The 19,248-nt window shown below is 42.1% G+C and overlaps 1 protein-coding gene across 2 annotated transcripts in view; it reads right to left on the bottom strand.

Annotated features, from left to right (window-relative positions):
• Positions 1-19,248, bottom strand: part of LOC108412866 (integrin alpha-M-like) — a 79,005-nt gene that overhangs the window by 10,211 nt on the left and 49,546 nt on the right. For both annotated transcript variants that reach the window (XM_037543636.1, XM_037543635.1), the window contains 16 exons: positions 17,575-17,710; positions 17,311-17,384; positions 15,444-15,558; positions 15,027-15,166; positions 14,779-14,925; positions 13,837-14,034; positions 11,317-11,447; positions 10,826-10,980; positions 8,875-9,044; positions 8,496-8,618; positions 7,954-8,021; positions 7,730-7,871; positions 7,096-7,197; positions 5,222-5,301; positions 4,885-4,965; positions 668-740 (listed from right to left, as the gene is read on the bottom strand). In XM_037543636.1, coding sequence (XP_037399533.1) covers positions 668-740; positions 4,885-4,965; positions 5,222-5,301; positions 7,096-7,197; positions 7,730-7,871; positions 7,954-8,021; positions 8,496-8,618; positions 8,875-9,044; positions 10,826-10,980; positions 11,317-11,447; positions 13,837-14,034; positions 14,779-14,925; positions 15,027-15,166; positions 15,444-15,558; positions 17,311-17,384; positions 17,575-17,710 — 1,935 coding nt within the window. The remainder of the gene's footprint in view (positions 1-667; positions 741-4,884; positions 4,966-5,221; positions 5,302-7,095; positions 7,198-7,729; positions 7,872-7,953; positions 8,022-8,495; positions 8,619-8,874; positions 9,045-10,825; positions 10,981-11,316; positions 11,448-13,836; positions 14,035-14,778; positions 14,926-15,026; positions 15,167-15,443; positions 15,559-17,310; positions 17,385-17,574; positions 17,711-19,248) is intronic.

The raw sequence follows: 19,248 nt of genomic DNA, 5'->3' as shown, positions 1-19,248 counted from the left end.
TCCATTTAACAGAGTCAATAGAGAAATTAAAACAAGATAATTTAGACAAGAGTACCTTGTGATTTACAGTGTCAAATGCTCGTTTTAAATCCAAAAATACTGCTCCTATTACTCCACCTTTGTCTAGTTGGTGGTGTACCTGTAGGGAGATCAATAGTGGGGTCCAGATAACTGCAGAGAGGTCTACATGGAGGTGGTGGTAATGCTGAGGTATCAGTAGTGGTGTAGTGGCAACTTTATAGGGGTCGGTCTTGTGATGATGGTAATTTTAAAGCATCAGTAGTGGGGTAGGGGTAAATTCTGAAGACACTGTAGTTGGTGGTGTATCTGTGGACAGATCAGTAATGTGGTAGAGGTCTCTAGTAAGGTGGTGGCAATCGTCAGACATCTGTAGTGGAGTATGGGTGATTTTATAGGGGTTTGTATGGCGGTTGGGGTAATTGTGAAGTATTAGATGTGGGGTAGGGGTAACTTTAGAACTTTATAGTTGCTTTATCTGCAGAGGTATCCATACTGGTGTAGGGGTAACATTAGCAGGGTCTGTGCTGGTGTACAGGTAATTTTGAGTCATCTGTAGTGCGGTAGGGGCAACTTTAGATGGGACTGTGATAGAGTGAGAAATTTAGAGGAAGGGAGGAGCCATGCATTGGATTTAGAAGCCACTCACCATATAGACAATGTCCACAGGCTTTGGGCCTTTGTCGTCCAGAGTGAAATTCAGATAAGTTACACACTGCTCTCTGAGAAATAGAGGAATAAAGAGTTACAGCCCTGCAGTGGCAGAAATAAAATACTGTTGTATGGATTTTGCATCACTTCACTGGAAGTACATCAACTTGCGTAACTCTTTGGATAGAAAGACTTCCACATAATTCCTTATCAGTTTATTCCAAATCCAAGGATGGTTGAGCAATTTGACATTGGGAATAGATGTGGAAATTAGTGTTTTCTACAAACAAATTAACATTAAATAATGAAATATCAGTTCACAGTATCATAATATCAAACAGTCACAGCACAAATGATAAAAAGATATGCGTCTATGTGGAATTCAAAACAAAGGCATAAGAAGTGTCATGCTTGTGAATGTCCACCAGGTGGTAGTAGAATTCTATTGATGACAAGAATACTAAAGTTCAAACACAGATCACATGGTCATTACATTGTCACACTTTCACCATCTTTGCCAGTTATTTCAGGGCTAAAAGTGACCTTCACTCTTTCAGTAGAGCAGTTTCCCTTTGCTACCTAATCAATAAAAGAGCATTTGCCTATAAGCCTTTTTATACACTGTTTCCACAGTATTATTTGAAGATACTATCAGGGTATGATGCTTATGAAATGAAGCCAAATCAGGAACTCTGATTTTGATCAACTGGATAAGCACATGTGGCCACATGGCAAAACAGTTAATATAATTTACTACAAATTAAGTAACCCTCCAGTACCTGCCCACCACAAACTAACTGTAACTCATTTTAGACAAGGGAAGGATCACTTAAATTGTGAGCAACTAAACACGACCAAACAACACAAACAAAAGAGCAACCATCAAGTTCTTTATTTTAGACTTAATCTGTAGGAAGCTACAGATAGGAGCTAAATCAGACACTCCCAGCTCTGCAACAGCAACAGTAGAGATACAGTCTGAAACCTCACCGTGAAGTGAAACACTACATACACACTAGTGAGCACACACACAGGGGGGCAGTGAACACACTTGCCCAGAGTGGTGTATCTCTGTCCATGGCGCCTAGGGAGCAGTTGGGGATTAGGTGTCTTGCTCAAGGACACCTCAGTCATGTATTGTCAGCACTGAGGACCGAACCAGCAACCTTCACAGGGCTGGTTCCCTAACCTCCAGCCCATGACTGCCCCATGCTATGCCTTTTGGAATTGACCCCTGCCTCTTTTGTGATGATGACTCTGGACTTTGAATCTTTCACTAAAGCCTCATTTGTGTTTTACATCCGCCAGTATTGGAATCCGGTTGGCACGTTAGTTTGTCCCAGTCATGCTGGTGAGTCGATGTGAGAACAGCTTGCTGCTCACATGTAGTAGTGAACAGTAGTTGTGCCCTTGGTCACTATGAATGGGCAAGCAACCTGAAGCATATTGAAGATTCTCTCAACCAAGGAATTGATGACAGTCCCAGCCTCCAGGCCTCTGCAATTTGGTGAAAGAATCTATGACAGTAGGGGCTTTCCACCAGCAGTGTTTTGAAATGGCACTACGATGTCGTCTCCAACCCATTGTATGGGCTTGCCAACTGGAAACTGCTGCAACTGGGCCCAGAACTGCCCTTGGGGTCCTTTGCATGCAGCACACATGCAAAACTCTCCCTCTATGAAGAGTATGTCAAACTTGGTCCACAGCCCCTATATGTATGATCATCACCACCTCCTGGTTGGACTGTTGTTGTGCACTCACTCACTGCATCACTGGCTGCAGATCTGGGTCTTGCATTTGCTGATTAGCCCACTCCTTGCTGTCCACCTCTTGCAGTGTAGTACAACTTTGTATGGTCACCTGGCATACCACCACAACCTGTATGCCTTCCCTTTGTCTCTGCTCCAGCTCTCTGGCTTCTCAGTGCTCACAGCACTTGCATGCTTGTTCTCTACATGGGCTCAGGGGCAAGGCATCAGCATTATTGTGTCACTCACTGCACAGTGGGCTATAATGAATTTGTAGGTCTCTAGACAACAGACCTCCTGCACTTCAGGCTCCCTTAAGGCCATCAGTCAATGCAAGGAGGCATGACCAGAACATAGGAAAGACATGTAACACCTGCCACACAGATAATACCTGAAGTGCCTGGTAGCAAGGATAGCAGCCAACGGCTCCTGTTCAGCTCTACAGAACTCTTTGTCAGGACAATTCCATGACAGATCTGCACGTACCTCATCTCTGCTGGCATACGTGTTTAGGATGAAGGACAGTTTGGGGTCCAAGGGTGTCAAGATTCATTAGGACTTAATTCAGGGCCTCAAAAGCTGACTGACAGTCATCTGACCAGTTGCAGGAGCCCTTTTTAGAGCAACTTGTACAAGAGTGCATTGATTTTTGCTGCCTCTGTGCAGCAGGCGTGGCCCTCTTGCGTATGCCATGCATCTTGTCCTACGCAGTACCAATTCCTTCCCCACCTAAGTGGTGCTCTAGGATAATCAGTTCTTGACACAGGAATTTGCATTTCTCAGGGTGCAATTTCAATCCTGCTCCTCAGATGTTTTTCTAGCACTTTGTGTAGAGCAGCATCAGCAGAGTTGAATGAGTTGCGATGCCAGTATGTCAAATCAAATCAAATCAAATCAAATTTATTTGTATAGCGCTTTGTCACACAATGCATGTTGTCACAAAGCAGCTTCACAGAATTCCAGAAAAGACAGAGTTTTAACAAGAATGTAAAACCCCCAAGAAAACCAGACACTTGTCAACCAAGAAAACCAGACACTTGTAAAGCAGGGGAGTGATGATGAGGCAGATGCATATGCTGAGAGAAGCGAGATTTATTAGGAGCAAATCCATGATCAGGGTCTAAACAGTCCAGGGTCAAAGAACCAACATGGACAGATGGAAGGACAGACGGAAGGACAGAAATAACGAAAAGGAACACAGACTAAACACAAAAACAGAGACCAGGAAATATAACAGAGGCCAGAAGATACAACACCAAACAATACAAAGACCTGTAAACTAACAGGGGAAAACATGGGGCTTAAATACAGGAACAAAATAGGGTTAACAAAAAAACAGGTGAAAACAATCAAGGGCGGAGTCTAGAAACAAGGGGGCAGAACAGGGAAGTATCAAAACAATGAAGCACATGGACAAGACCATAATAAACAAAAGCACATGTAGGACTGGGAGGGGCCAATCGTGACAACACTCTTGTTACAGGAGTCCCCTAGCACACTGTCCATCAAGTATTTGAATGTTGCTGATGCATTGCAGAGCAAGAAACTTAAAATGCCATAGCCCACTGCCTCTGAAAAATGTTGCTTTGGGTCTTGCCTCTGAGAACAGAGGGATCAACCAGTACCTGCTTCTTAAGTCTAAGTATGTAAACCAGATGGACCCATTCACTAGATCTAAACAAACAAAAGGGTACAGTTCTTTCTTTGTGACTCTATTGAGATGCATGTAATCAACACAAAAATGACAACCACCATCAAGACTACTACGGGTGACACCCAAGGACTTTCCGATGACTCTATGATGCCTGCACACTGCATCTTTTCAGAGGCTTGGTCTGCAACCTCCTGCCTTAGTTCTTCTTGCAGTGCAAAGCAGTCCTGAAATTCCACTATGAATTTCATAACATTCATCAATGCAGTCCTTCTAACTCACACAAAATGCTTGCCTTTTCTGTTGCGTTTTGCTGGCTACCACATTTACAGCATCTCATTGAGGACTGGAAGCAGCAGTGAGGATGCCATGGCTAACTGCCATATCAACTGCTGCAGGCTGTTTTTTTTCTTTGGTCAACTTTTGGTGTCATCACACCCCCATTCCAAACGACATGAGTTTTTGGTGTTTCTCCGCTGGGGCTTGGGGGAATACAACAACTTTTAGGCTCCTGATGCCTAATGTAACTTTTCATGCTGTTGAGGAAGACATGGCAGTTCGACACCAACATTTGAGCTTTATTTGTTTGGCTACAGCCTTGACTGACACAGCCTTGCTATGTCTAGGTTACTCAGCCATCACTCCTCTAACTGAACATAACGAACTGAGGCAATATTGGTCAGTTTCAAGCTGGCTCAGATATTGAATTCACAAATTACCACATTGACACCTTTCCTGGAGTGGGTGCATGGAGGCACACGATGAGTTTTGCTTTATGCATTTATGAAAAAAATGAAACACAGAAATGTTACTCACAAGTTGATGGCTACGTCTACAGCGAACTGAACTGGCAGAGTTTTCGTCACTGTTCCATTAGTTTGGTTACCATTGTTACTGCTGTAAACACATAAAAAGAATAAAACTCATTCACACAGAGCTTAAAGCAGAGCAGTACATCATTAAACTGCAGTTTGGAAGACTCCTTCACTTACATCTACTAATGTTTTCCACTGTAAGCTTTAATTACATGTCTTTTGATGCATTAGATAACCTATTATACAACAGCCTGAAGAAGCCTATTATAACCTATTATACAACAGCCTGAAGAGCCTGAGAATGATCCTCTGAGCTTTGTCAATATGAGTGTAATTACCTGCTGGCCACAAGAGTCATCTCCATCGTGTCACTCCTGTTGTAGGATCCAGAGATACGAAACGTAGCCTGGAATAATGCCTACAACATGCAATGGATAATCATTATAAATGAATGAATGAAGCCTTTATTGTCACATAGTCACCAAAGTAACCAGTGAACTTTTGATCAACCCGTCTGTGCACATACAATATGACAAGTGGGGGAGACAGGACAGGAAGACAGGAATGAGGAAAAAATACAGAATACAGATGACATGGGGAAAGGGAAGAGATCACCCCCCCCCCCCGACCCCAACTGTGTTCCTAAGGGAAAACAGTCTGGGAACAGAAAAAAACACCTCAGCTTCATAGGCACACAATTACACATCATGACACAGAGTCCAGGACTTGCAACGGGGGTGGGGGTGAGGGGTGCAGACAATCAGCCATCCAGTTCTTGAGCCATATTCGGCGCTGATCACAGACCCGTCATGCCACACTGGGAGGGTGGGGGGGAGGGGCGTTGGTGGGGTTTGGGATGGTAATGGGGAGGCCTGAAGAAGGCAATTCGCCTGGCATCCCAGTCCAGGTGTCTCAGTACGCAGGGTGTTAAGGCGATAACACAGCAAAGTGCCATGGAGACAACCTTGATCGGATCCCAGGAAGAGTCAACAATCAGCAGGAATCTTGGGAAGTGGGGGAAGGGATAAAAGAGCGTCTCGCTGAAGTGATCTTCTGGAGAAATTTGTTGTTGCTGATACGGGGAACCGAAAGCAGATTAAGAAAAGGGTTACAGGCTTCGGGCGATAAGCTGCATTTTCACAACTCACCAAGTTCATTTCAATTTTGATCTCCCAAATGATCCATTTTCCTTTGCAAAGCCACAAACTTCTCCATGATGTTATCCAGGGTGCGATTTACGGCCACAGTCTGAGTGTTGACAGCTCTGCCCACCATGTCAATCATGTCGGGCAGCTTTAAGGGGCTGTGGACAGCTGTCCTCTTTCTCAAATTTCGTGATAAACCAGGGCAATGCCTAATCCAATCAGCAAAACACCTGTAATCATGGTTCCGAATAGGTGGTCCTCAATATTATCCACGGAAAGAGTCGCCAGGCACATGACTTGCCACCTCTCCCATCATGTAGCCAGCTGCAAATGTTCCGGCAGGACAGGCTGGTTCCCCCAAACCCGGACTTCTCATCAAGAAGATGGTGTCAATTGCATTGAGAGACCATTTGATCAAATCTATTTTCCTTCAGTTTGAAGAACAGCGCGGAGAGAGTCTCTCAATAGAGAGTGTAGACAATAGACTAAACGCAACCCATAGAAGCAAAGCAGGAGAGATAAGGGAGAGGAGAGGGAAAAAGTGCGACCGCCTTTGTTGAGAGCCAAACGAAGCACCTAAGAAAAGTGCTGCCGTTGAGGTTAAACAATCAAATATTTGTTCTTTGACTCAATGTTTGGGATATTTTGTGTGAATTTGACAATATTTAGGTGTAGCATTACTACACAAAAACGCATTACATATAGTGCATGTACGTAATAGTATAGTATAATGCATTTTCAACCCACGCAGTGGAAATCTACCTTCCTGCTAAGCCTTGCTCCACCCACACTCTGCCAAACCTACTTCAGCTAATTAACATCTTCAGAAGCTCTTAATTATCTGGATCAAATGCATCAATGTTAGGTAAAGGGCCAGATACAAGTTGGAACTAAACATCACTGCAGGAAAGCAGATTTTCAGGAGGAGAGTTGGTGATAACTGCTGTAGTGCCTTTCAAAGATAGTTGGTTAGTATTTTAAATCATAGGTTTCTATTGATATTTTCAAGGATTGCATTATATGTTTGAAAACCTCAGGTTGTCATAAATACAGTATATCTCTCTTACGCTGGTGCCTTTGCGGTACACTGGTAAACTGATGCTGCAGGTTGTTTTATCCAGAGCTCCATCATCTCGATCTCCACAACTGCTCAGAGTCCTCCTGCTGGCCTGGAAGAGACATTATAGGTACAGTTTCCCAACACAGCAGTTAACTCTCTCAGGAGCATCACACTGTGTACAGCATAGTTTCAAAGTGCTAGCTCAAATATAGTAAATTCACTGATGCCTCAGCCATCCAACATCCATCCAGGTGTCCAAGAGGGCCTATTTGGGCTAGCTCTCTCTGTACTGGAAAGTAGCATTGATAATGACCAAGTTGGGGAGAAATTTGGGTAAGAAATTATTCTTGGTGTTGGGGAGCATGGGCAGGCATACGAGAGAGCTCTGCTGGCAAGTGGCAACAAAAAGCTGCCAGTCTGATAGGACATATATCAAAATTTGTTTCTACCATTTATCCATATGGCTCCTCCTCTCCCATCAACTTGGAAATACTTCCAAATTAGCCATGTCAAGTACTCTCTCATCATCAAAGGCACTAAGTGTAGGTTGCTATTACTTTCTGGGGTCAGTAGCAGTGGCAGAGTATTTTCACTGGGACTGTTGGCTTTGCATTAATGATTCTAATCAGGATTAGCTGTACCTTAATAGTGTCAAACTTGGAGAGCGACAGGCCCTCTGGGTAGCGAAGCTCCACACTGGTGTTGAAGGAATCATCTCCTTTATTCAGCAGAGAAACAGTGATGATGAAATATGACTGATCCATCACCAGCAAAGTCTTGTTCCTGAAAGTGAACAATAAACAGAGTTTCACACATTCCATCTTTAGATCCACCTGTGTGTGTTTGGGTCTGATGAGATTCTTACAAGAAGTTAAAGTCCAGCTGTAGATCTGCCACGCAGCTCACATTCCCACAGTTTCTTTGGAAGGGAATCTGGAACCACAGGAGTAAGCAGGTCAAAAGAGGCCAGACATGAATAGCTGAAAAGTCCTACTAAAAAGCTGAAAATCCCTCCAACTCTGCTAGTCATTTCAAAGATTGAGTCTAGATGCCTTGTCTGATTACAGGATTGTTGCCACCATTTGTTGGTAAGCGGATAAGCGATCCTGCCAAAAATGTCCAAAATAATCCCACTGTGCCAAGCATGCTTTAATGTTTATAGTAGGCTCAGTAAGAGTTTGATATTGCAGGTGTGCTACACTCTGAGGATGAGTGATGACTTCACTTAGAACTTCACTAGAATCCTTGCCACATTGTTCTATTACATTTTAGATGACCCCAGTTGGCCAATGCCGCAGCAGAAGGAGGGCTGATTGAGGGCAGAATAAAGGGGAACCTTTATCATATAGAGTCTGAGCCCTGGTTGATACTTACTCTGTATTACACTCTAACAGAAACGTGGCTCACCTCCACATTAGCAGTTGTTCTGCTGTCAATGTTAATGACAGCATTGGAGCTGCTTGGCTGCTGCTCAGCCTGGGAGAAGTTCAGCTGGATCAACAGAGGATACACTGTGTCCGTTACACAGTTCTGAAACAGGAAGACAATATGACTTGCAGTGGACTGTAGTCAGTGATATTATCAATGGTATGCATATGGAGTGGTTAGATCAAGAGTTCCAACCCTGATCCTGGAATTAAAGCAGAGTTTAGCTAATACTCTGCTCTGATGAATCCAGGTCTACAGAAACATTTTAGGTGTTAGATTAGGATGTGGTTTTAAAAAGAATGGTAGACCTTCAGAATCAGGGTTGGGACTTTCTGAGTTAGATGACAGAGTCACATACTGGCATGTAGACAGTGTGGTTGAAGCAGGAATAATGTGAGTCCAGTAGCACAGAACTTAGGAAACTTCTGGATGTTTTATCTCTCGGGAGGAAAAATGCTCTACTGCTCCACGTTCTTGCAGTGTCTGCTCTGAGCTCATATGACACATTCAGACCCCTGCTCACTGCCCCTAAGAGGAGTTAAGTTCAGTTAAAGGTTAAGGTTAAGTTCATTATTAAAATGAACTGTTAATGAAGAAATGTTTAAATGCTCCAGGGTCCAGTTGCACCAACATGGCTTATACCCATTTGTAAGTTAAGTCGGTTGTAACTTTTAGACTGTTGTGCCAACAGGTTGTAAGCTGAAAAGCAAACAACAGAAACATTCTTCCAGAGCTAAATTCCATAAAGAGCATTGAGAAGAGCTGTGATGTTTTAGGGGTGAGATCAAATGGAGAGGGTCACAAACCCCAAAAGCATCTTTGGGAGGTCACTGTTAAAAAGGCTGAAGAACGCTGTTCTACTGAGTGCTGTTCTCTTGAACCAGCATGTGTTGATTTTTTAAATTAAGCTATTAAGATGCTTATGCATCAGAGTGACTTTAAGCTACACTATAGCTTAAAAGCTCTGCTTTTTCCAGTAATATGCATGCACATGCAGTTGTTTTGCTCAGCAACCCTGGTTGCTTAGTCTACACAAAGGCATGCCCTTCGAAGGCTATGCAGTCAACAAAGGCATGCCCTTCGATGGCTACGCAGTCTACAAAGGAAGCCCCTTTGAAGACTACGCAGTCTACAAAGGCATACCATTCAAAGGCTACGCAGTCTACAAATGCATGCCCTACGAAGGCTACGCAATCTACAAAGGCGTGTCCTTCAAAGGCTACGCAGTCTACAAAGGCGTGTCCTTCAAAGCCTATGCAGTCTAAAAAGGCATGTCCTTCAAAGGCTACACAGTCTACAAAGGCATGCCCTTCGAAGCCTACGCAGTCTACAAAGGCATGTCCTTTGAAGGCTATGCTGTCTACAAAGGCATGTCCTTCAAAGGCTAATCAGTCTACAAAGGCGTGTCCTTCAAAGCATATGCAGTCTACAAAGGCATGTCCTTCAAAGGCTACGCAGTCTACAAAGGCGTGTCCTTCAAAGCCTATGCAGTCTACAAAGGCATGTCCTTCAAAGCCTATGCAGTCTACAAAGATGTGTCCTTTGAAGGCTGTGTAGATCCACGAAGGAAATGAGACTGCTCTATGATGGATTTCTATTTGCACCACAGCACTGCTGTTTCCACCATTACCATTGCATCACAAAAACCCAAATCTTCAAGCTATTTAAACAGTCAGAAACTGATTTTATCTTTTTTATTTTTCCACTCAGTAGAGCTGAAGCTCCCCTGCATTCTTAAGAGTCTCTCTGTCTGCATCTTGCACTCTAAAATGAAACAAAACATTAGCATACGTTTTGCTTCAGACCACATTGCCTTTTTTAACATTTGTATTGTTAGCTATTTAACTCATTTTAAACCATTTAAAACTGTCTCCTCAACCGTCGTTCACTCCTAAGCTGAGGCCGCCATGTTCTCAAATCCTCATCGGCATGCAGTGAACCTCAAGATATGTTGGCTGGGGAAGGATCCAACCATGCAATGGAAAGGAAGGATACATTTCTCAGATGCATATCAAGGAGCCTTCGAAATGGGATGGCCTGTGACACTGTGAAGAAATTGGCCTTTCAAATGAAGCCTCTAAAGAATGTAGCCCCTGAATTGTGATACAGCTTTTGTCACATCTTGGCATAACTTTGGTTGGCACAACAGGTGGAAAGTCCTCTCTGAAAACTGGCCTAAGCTACCAACATAGCAGTTGAGCTGTTGGTGCAGCCGGCCCCTGGTGAGCATTATTTGTCTATTGTTCTGTGTACCAAGTGATCGTATTTGTACTTTTGGCACTATTTAGCTGCAGTCAGGGTTAGCATACCCGTGCTTTGGGTTTTCTCTTCCACACTGAAGCAGGCGCTGAGGGTAACAGCCTCTGTTGAGTCATCAGTTTGGGCCAGGCAGTCAAAGTAGTCAAGACTGATTTCAGAGGGGGAGAAACTGAGGTGTGCAGAAACAGACAGAACAGGTCGAGCCCTGAAAGAACCAGACACATCACAGGTATCACTAACTGAGCTACAGAAAGTCTTCACAGGAACACATCAGAGACACGGTTTACACAAAAACATGTTTGTTTGTCCTGAGTTGTTTCCTAATTTTGGGAAAAGGCATTTTTGGAAAACTATTTCTTATGTATAGAACTTCAGAAAACATGTAAGATATGTTTTTGGTTCATGTCTACAGGACCATCTGCTGACTTACGTGAACTTCCTAAATTTTTTATTCATTTTCTTGTGTGAAGATTGGGTGGTTAGATCAGTTGGTGGTTACTTTATTCTTAAAATATTTTTTATATTTTATATTTCCTCTTACTTCAACAATAAAACTGTCCCTCGTGCTCCCACAACAATGTCTGTAAGTCCATCTCCTTCCATGTCCATGACACCATCAATCGCCACACCAAACTGCTGCAGATTCTCAGAAATCGTCCGAGCCAGGATTCGCTACAAATGCAGTTTTATTGACACATGCATTGGTTATGACAAGCAGGGCATCAGCAAATATCCTCTGAAATCTCAACTTTCCCTCAAGGTCATCACAATCTTAAACTGTGGTAGCAATCAGGACCTTGTGTGATCTGATAATTTAGCTCAGTCTTGGCAGGGATGGTGGCATAAGTTCTCTTCGTTTCTAGCCAAGGAAAATTGCTTTACATTTCTTCTGCCTCAGCCACTCTTGTCAATCTTGCCTCAACAATTATTCTTCAGTCTCATCCTCCACCAACCATCACTGAACATCGTACCTTACACTAAACTCCTCTCCACTACAAACATATATCTCTTACTATTCTACCCCTTCAAAATGTATCTTTGCTGCAGTCGTCTTTCTACAAAAAGAAAACTGGAAGCTTATGCATCTGACTCAAACAAACTGACCTTCATGAAAGGCCTTGCATACTTTGCCCCACTGTCCCTACTACTCCTCATTCTATGTTAATCTTCCAGTTGTTTCTGTTAAGATATATAAGAAGATATTTAAGAAAAATAAACATGTTTTATAAAGACATATGTAGTGTGATGATTATTCTATCACTGCATTAATTTAATCAAATTGACTTTAATTTCAAATTCAGCATACACTTCAGGGGTACACTGAGAGTACCCCTCATTTGCAGTGCAGCCTAGCATTATAAAATTAAGAAGGGATTAAAAAGACATGCATTATAATAGGAGTAAAACAAAGAAAACACAGTATAACCAAGAACTTATAATTAAAGAAGACCTATTGTGCTTTTCTGCTTTTTTTTTAATGTATGCGACTTTTTGTACATGTAAACACAAGTCACAATGCTCAAAGTTGATGCCAGAGGGAGAATCCACATTTCTCAGCTGCTGAAATGCCTTGTTGGATTTCCAGCGCTTTTCCTTTGTTACAGGATGACATCATCTCATAACATAGTCCTTACTGCCCGCCTACCAGTGAGCTCCGCCCCCTCACACACCGGCTACTGGAGGAGGAAGAGTGTGGTCAATGCTGTAACGTGTGGAGAGACGCTGACTGGACTTTCAGGATCCACTCTGGATCAAACTGATCCAGCAGAATCGACACTGCTGGAGAGACAGCCACAGTGGAGTTACAGCTGCTCAGGAAAGAAGGGTCTGTCTACAGACAGGGGTGGAACCTGGACGAGCTGGAACCGCTCTGGAGCTCGACCAATCAGAACAGAGTGGACGAGCTGACCAATCAGAGACACTGGAGCCTTAACAGAGCGTTTCAGACAGAGGGTAAATAGAGACGTGAGAAAATAATGTGTTTCTGGAAAACTGAATCTGTATTTCTATTCTAGTAGACCACAAAATAAAATTATGAACATTGAAAATTAGCATAATAAGTCCCCTTTAAAACTGTAAAAAAAAATTTAAATGACCAAAAATAAATAACACAAATCAGGACAACCAATAAAAGCTATTATGAAGGTTAGAACAAACAAATAAATAAATAATTTGTAATGAACATGAAAAAAATGTAATAAATAGGAAACAACCCTAAAATCCACATAAAATCCAATAGTAATGATGAAGTACACACACTTGACTGTGCCAGACTTAACCTCTCGAGTATCCCTCTCAGTGTTTCTCTGGCACTGAACATGGTAGACTATTGACCCAGCCACCATGCACAGGGCCCGGGGAGTCGAGGCTGGTTCAAGAGTGTGGAATACAGGGTTGATACACATAAAGCACAGGAGAAGCAAATGGTATGAGACCAAGTTGACTCTATGAATGACCATAAATGGGCCCCCCGTAGCATGGGGCCAACTTCTGGGTTTCCACATGGAGGAGTAAGATCTTAGTGGACAGCAAAACTTGCTGATGTAGTCAGAAGGTAGGCCTATGTCACTGCCTCTGGTCTGCAGACTACTTTTGGACTGCAGAGGCAGTCCAAACTCTTCCGTAACTGTCAGGAACACTCTTCGGTAACACTCTTCAGAAACTGTCCTCATTGAAATTTTATTAAGATCCTCCACTTTGACAGACCAGACAAATGAACACAGTTCCTTAATCTTCTCAACTTCTTTGTAGCTTCTAAACATAGCTTTCGTTTCATTGTCACCAGGTTAGAATGACTGGCTTCTGTTTTCGCTCAACACAACCTCTTATGAATATACTATATTTTAGGTGCTGGAATAATAATTAATACTTGAATGCATTACAATTGTTCTTGAAGAAATCTTTATCGATGCACAAAACATGATGAACGACTTGAAGACCTTAAATTTGATGCAAATGAACTGGACAAATACAAAAGGAAGCCACAATGCTTTGCGCCTGGGGTGTTCCTGGATGTACTGGGAGAAGGGTTTATGCCTTGTGTTGCGGTTTTGGGATGTACCTGGCTGTAATTGGGACGTATACCCTGTGTGCGGTTCCCAAGGTAGATGTAGATGGCTCCTTTACCACTGTCCTCCAGTGGAGCTCCAACAGCTATATCCTGCAGCTCATCTCCATTCAGATCTGCTACAGATGTTACAGTAGCTGCAAACCGGCCCTGAACACAGTCAGCCACCTCCAGGACCTTCTCCAGTTCCATCTATGGACAGAGAAAAGGGCCACATATGATTGGAACTGTTACCAATTACCATTGTCTTAGACTGTTGGTAACACTTAATTGTGAGACAGTTTTAATAAAGCTACCTGACACTTATATGAGCTCATCACACAACTGGCATAAACCTGCATAAACACTTATATGATATATGGTAAACTAACTTTACCTAAGGGTTCCAGAAAATGCTTTTGTTTTCCAACCAGCCTGTCTCGTCATTGGGTGTTTTGAAGAAAGAGATTCATCAGAATCTCAGAAAAGATATGACAGAATTAGATATCAACTCCAGACTGATGGGCCAGGATTCACAATCATCTTGGGCCAATGGCCAGGACTCACAAATTGAGCACCTGTTCTTCAGTGATTTCAGGGAGTTTGAGCTTCAGACTGACCCAGTTCAGAACCAGGATGACCCAGTGGTACCTGAAGCTCCATCCATTCACAAGTTTTTAGCTCTTAGTATCACACTTTGCTGCTCTTCCTGTGCTTGGGATAAGATGATTACCATCATGGATAGTTTATCAATTTTTGCATGTACTGTATTATAGTTATTAGCTTATTGTAGCATGCTCCCAACATTATACATATGTTTATATTTCTACCACAGCTAAAGCATTTTGAGGTTGAGATTTGAATTTTTTTTGTTGAAAAACCCAAAGGATATCACACACCTATTCACCTGACTATCTTTGACTGCTTTTGGCTGTCTGTAATGTAGCTGTACTGTACCTCATTTGTGAGCCTGTAGACGTACATCCTGCCTTCTCTCCGTGGCTCAGTCTGGTAGTACAGAGGAGCTCCAACCACAAGAAAGTCAGTGTCACCATCCAAGTCCATGTCCAACAAACAGAGAGATGCACCAAAGTATGAGCCGACCTGCAGAGGGATTGTTTATGGTCCAGAATCAGCTGAGAGACAATTTGATATAAAAACAACACAACAATAAGTGAAGGTTGAGTTCTTTTTTAGTTACTGGCCTGTTCTCCTTTGACTCTGGTGGTGACATCCCATGTGTTCTGCTTCCTGAAGAGAGTGACCTGACCATTGTAATTGGACCTTGGAGCTCCAGAGAACAGAAGAGAGACTCCACCTCTCTGTCCAACTGCTGTGGAGTAACCTAAGTGATAAACAACAACAACAACAACAGCAACATACAATAACCTCAAATAACCACACAATGTAAAGCACGTCTATCAAAGTGGTTCCCAAACCAGTCCAAAGGTTGCTCGGATGGTCCATATTTTTGTTCTCTCAACCCTCAACACGTAGTGATAAAGGAAAAATATGGACCATTTGCCCTGACAACCAAGCTGGGTGCAACTATTCTACCACTCAAATAAAACAAACACATACACCAGACAGCTAATCAAAGTCAAATATATAGTCTAACGCACCCATATAAGAGTCCTTGTTCAGCTTTGGGTCTTTGATTTCCATCTCTGTGGATCCAACTTCATAAAGCATTCCACGCCATTCATTCGATCCAACCGCTCCCAGAACCAGAACATCCTGCAGTCCAGAGTAAAACATAGATGTGTCTAGTGTGACTACATTACTGCATTAAAGGCCCATTCTACATGTCTGTAGAATATCACTTTATTAATAGTCCTCTAGTAGCAGCTATAACAGCAGCAGTAATGAAGCTCAGTAATGTCTGACTACCATTAACAGAGGAATCCATTCAACACTAACATCACACTAAAAAAAAAACAACAACACACTAACATCAAATTTAAAGTTTTTGTTGACACCCATTCACATCATTTGGCTGACACTCTTGTCCAGAGCGCCTTACAATGTCATCATTTTTACTCAGGAAGACGAAGTTGTGAGTCTTGCCCAAGGACTCTTATTGGTATAGTGTGGGGTGGTTACCCAGGCAGGGGATTGAACCCCAGTCTACAGCGTAGAAGGTGTTACCCACTACACTATCCAACCCCTTCCTGGCAGTGGAGATATATATTGCTATTGTAGTGTGTGATATTTCATTGATTACATTTACTGCAGAAACAAATGTTAAAGTAATTTGTGAGTGAATGAAATGATAAAAATACAATCCCATTTCCGAGTTAGGATGCTGTGAAACATGTAAATAAAACAGAATGAAATGATGTGCAAATAATTTAAAGGCTATGTTTAATTGAAAATTGTATAAAAATAACATTAACAGTTGAAACAGATTTTTTTGTCGTTTAAAAGATTATATATTAATTGGAAATGTAAATTTATTAGCAATAGGTCAGTAACATGATTGGGTATAAAGAGCATCTCAGAGAGGCTTTCAGAAGGAAAGATGAGGGGGGGGCGGTCACCACTCTGTAATAGACTGCACATCAAATCGAGCAACAATTCAAGAAGAACATTTCTCAACATAAAACAGCAAAGAGCTTTGGGATTTCATCATCTATGGGCTCATGAACACTTACAAAAAACACTGTCTGTGAACACAGTTTGCTACTGTTCCACTTTCAAAACTATAGCCATTGGTCTCCTCAGTTCCCAAACGCTTACAGAGTGCTGTTACAGAAGAGGTGATGCAGCACAGCGGTAAACAGACCCCTGTCCCGACTTTTTTTTAATGTGTTGCTGGCATGAAATTACAAATGGTCATATAATTTTCACAAAAACAACAAAATATCTGTTTCAACATTGATTTGTTGTCTTTCCAATTAAACATAGGATTTAAATCATGTGCCTGTCACTTTTTTTATTTACAGTTTGCTCAGCATCCCAACCTTCTTGGAAACAGTGTTGTTTATGTGCTAGCCAATGATGAAGCACTGGCCCATGGCTGAGGCAGTCAGAAGAAACCAAAATTGGTGTTAGTATTTTTCCCCAATGCAGTCTAAAACAGCTTTACTCTCTGAGCAGGGATTTGAACTCTGATTTCCAGCATACAAGGCTTTAATATTAACATTTAAATTGGTTTGTAATCATAGTGAAACTTGTAGTTGATTAGTGATATAACCCAGGGTCAATTCCACAGTTATTTTTGGAAAGTAGACAATATCAATACCCTGAAGACCCAGGAGCACACAATTTATGAAGTTTCTGACATGATTAGAGAACTAAAATTATAGGGATATTTTGGGATGAATTTCGTTACATTAAACAAATCCTGTCTGAATATCACCTGAAACTACTTGATGGCAGAAGGTATGTTTAGTATAATTCTAACAGAAACAGGAGCTACTTCAGTAGATCAGTAGATTTAGTGATAGTTATTTTGAGGCACTGAGGCTGGAATATGTTTAGTTATACTTTATCATAGACGGCGCTGAATCCACTTTGAGACAACTCCTTTGTCCGTTCCCGGTGTCCAACACTCTGACCTCCTGAACAAGGGAAATACAGGATTTATTAGGACACTTCGGCTGATTTCACAAAACCTTTTGAAGTGCATTAAAAGCAGAAAAACAAAAAAGGCCTTCTAGGTATTCTTAGATACAGTCATAATCTCATATACGCACTACAGTGCTGCTTCATGTGAGCTATAAAGCTCTGTACTTGTGCTTTTCCTGATACCTTCAATGTTGTAGATCTCATTTTGCATCTTATCCAAAAGTCCTTCCAGCCCACTGTAGTTATCAATCTGGAATGTGTTATTTTCTTTGGGCTCTGAAGAAAAACTTCTGAGCTTGTTTATGTCTACGTTCCCCACCTGTTAAAGACAAAAACGTTCACTGCAATGTGGTGGGAGTCAGTGGATGAGTGTTGTACGTCTGTTCCTCTCCTTAGTTCTTTAATTAAGTGAGTCAGTCTTATGTAAATGAGTCACAAACATGAATGTAAAGCTGAACTTCACTTATATGACACCATGTCACAGTAATGCATTACTGGCTCAAATGCAAAATAAATAAATAAATAAATCATTTTATTATTGGAGTGAATGGCAACTGAGGAAAACTCCAGCTATTAAGTAAAGGACTCTCCAGAACAATAAATCAAGATGCTGCTTGAATGGCATATCCAACTCTACAGACAGAAAACATGCTTAGAAGTGGCCCATTATGTCTCCTGTTCTAGTGGGTCACCAGGCAGCATGAACACCATTGCTATTGTGACTTCTGTCAAGGAACCTCTAAAGGCTGCTTTGCGGCTTAGGCTAGGAAACATCTTTATATATATATATTACACACACACACACACACACACACACACACTTTTGTCTCAGTGTGCTTGTGACTTATAACTGGGATTTGTCTTTCTGCTTGTAAAGGTAGGATCTGAGTTTCTTTAGCTTACACTGTCTTGTGGAACCTACTGCTTAATTGTAATTAACTGCAATTACTACTTTCAGGTGTGGTTTCAGGTTAGCTAAAGGTGTGAATTGAAGGGGCCAGACTCTCAGTCACAAGACTGATAATTGAGGAGATAGACATGCATGTTTTAGCAGTCTATAGCAGATAGGTTTAACAAACTTGTGTCTCATCTATCATCAGAGACGTGACTGCTTAATTTTGTCACTTTGTCATTCTTCATTACCTCTTTACATCTTAATTGCTCTAGTTTGGCATGTCCATCATGAATTGCAAATCTGCAGTGTAGGATTCAGGCGTCATTTCAGCCTTGGCGTCCTTCTATTCACTGCACTTTATGGCCTTGACGGAGAACTGGATCATCCCCCAAGAACTCAGTGACTCCAGCGGCCCTGTCCTCTGCCTTTCACTTCACCCTTTCTCTGAGACAAACTGGCGGTGATGGTGGCACAGGTTTGCTTCTTTCTAGAAAAGGGTGTTTCGCTTCGCTTGCTTTTTCTCATCTTTCAATTTCCTCCTCTGGGTACCATGCTGTCACTGTATCTTTCCCCACTAAGTTTCACACCATTGTCCTTTATCATCCTCCCTCTCCTCTAGGCAACTATCATCCTTGGACCTCACCCTCAACCAGCCTCCTCCAATGCACAGTGCAAGCAATGTTCTGGACCTGATATACAGCAGACCTACCTCAGCTCTGGATATCACAGTAACTCCCCTTCACTGCTCTGATCATCACTTTCTATCTTTCACACTCTCTCTCCCTGCTGCTCCTGTCCATTCCACCCATTCATGCTCCTCTACTCAATGCAACCTGCACTCCATTCCTTCCTCATCTTTTGCCTCAACTATCTTGACCACCATTCAACATTCTGACTCATTTTCTCCTCTCTCACTGGACACGGCTACAGATGTTTTCCTTTCTTCTCTCATCTTCAGTTAA

This window comes from Pygocentrus nattereri, chromosome 12 (genome assembly GCF_015220715.1).
Source record: "Pygocentrus nattereri isolate fPygNat1 chromosome 12, fPygNat1.pri, whole genome shotgun sequence".
Classification (NCBI taxonomy): domain Eukaryota; kingdom Metazoa; phylum Chordata; class Actinopteri; order Characiformes; family Serrasalmidae; genus Pygocentrus; species Pygocentrus nattereri.
The sequence above is the reverse complement of the archived record's forward strand: the minus strand, read 5'-3'. Positions and strand labels throughout refer to the sequence as shown.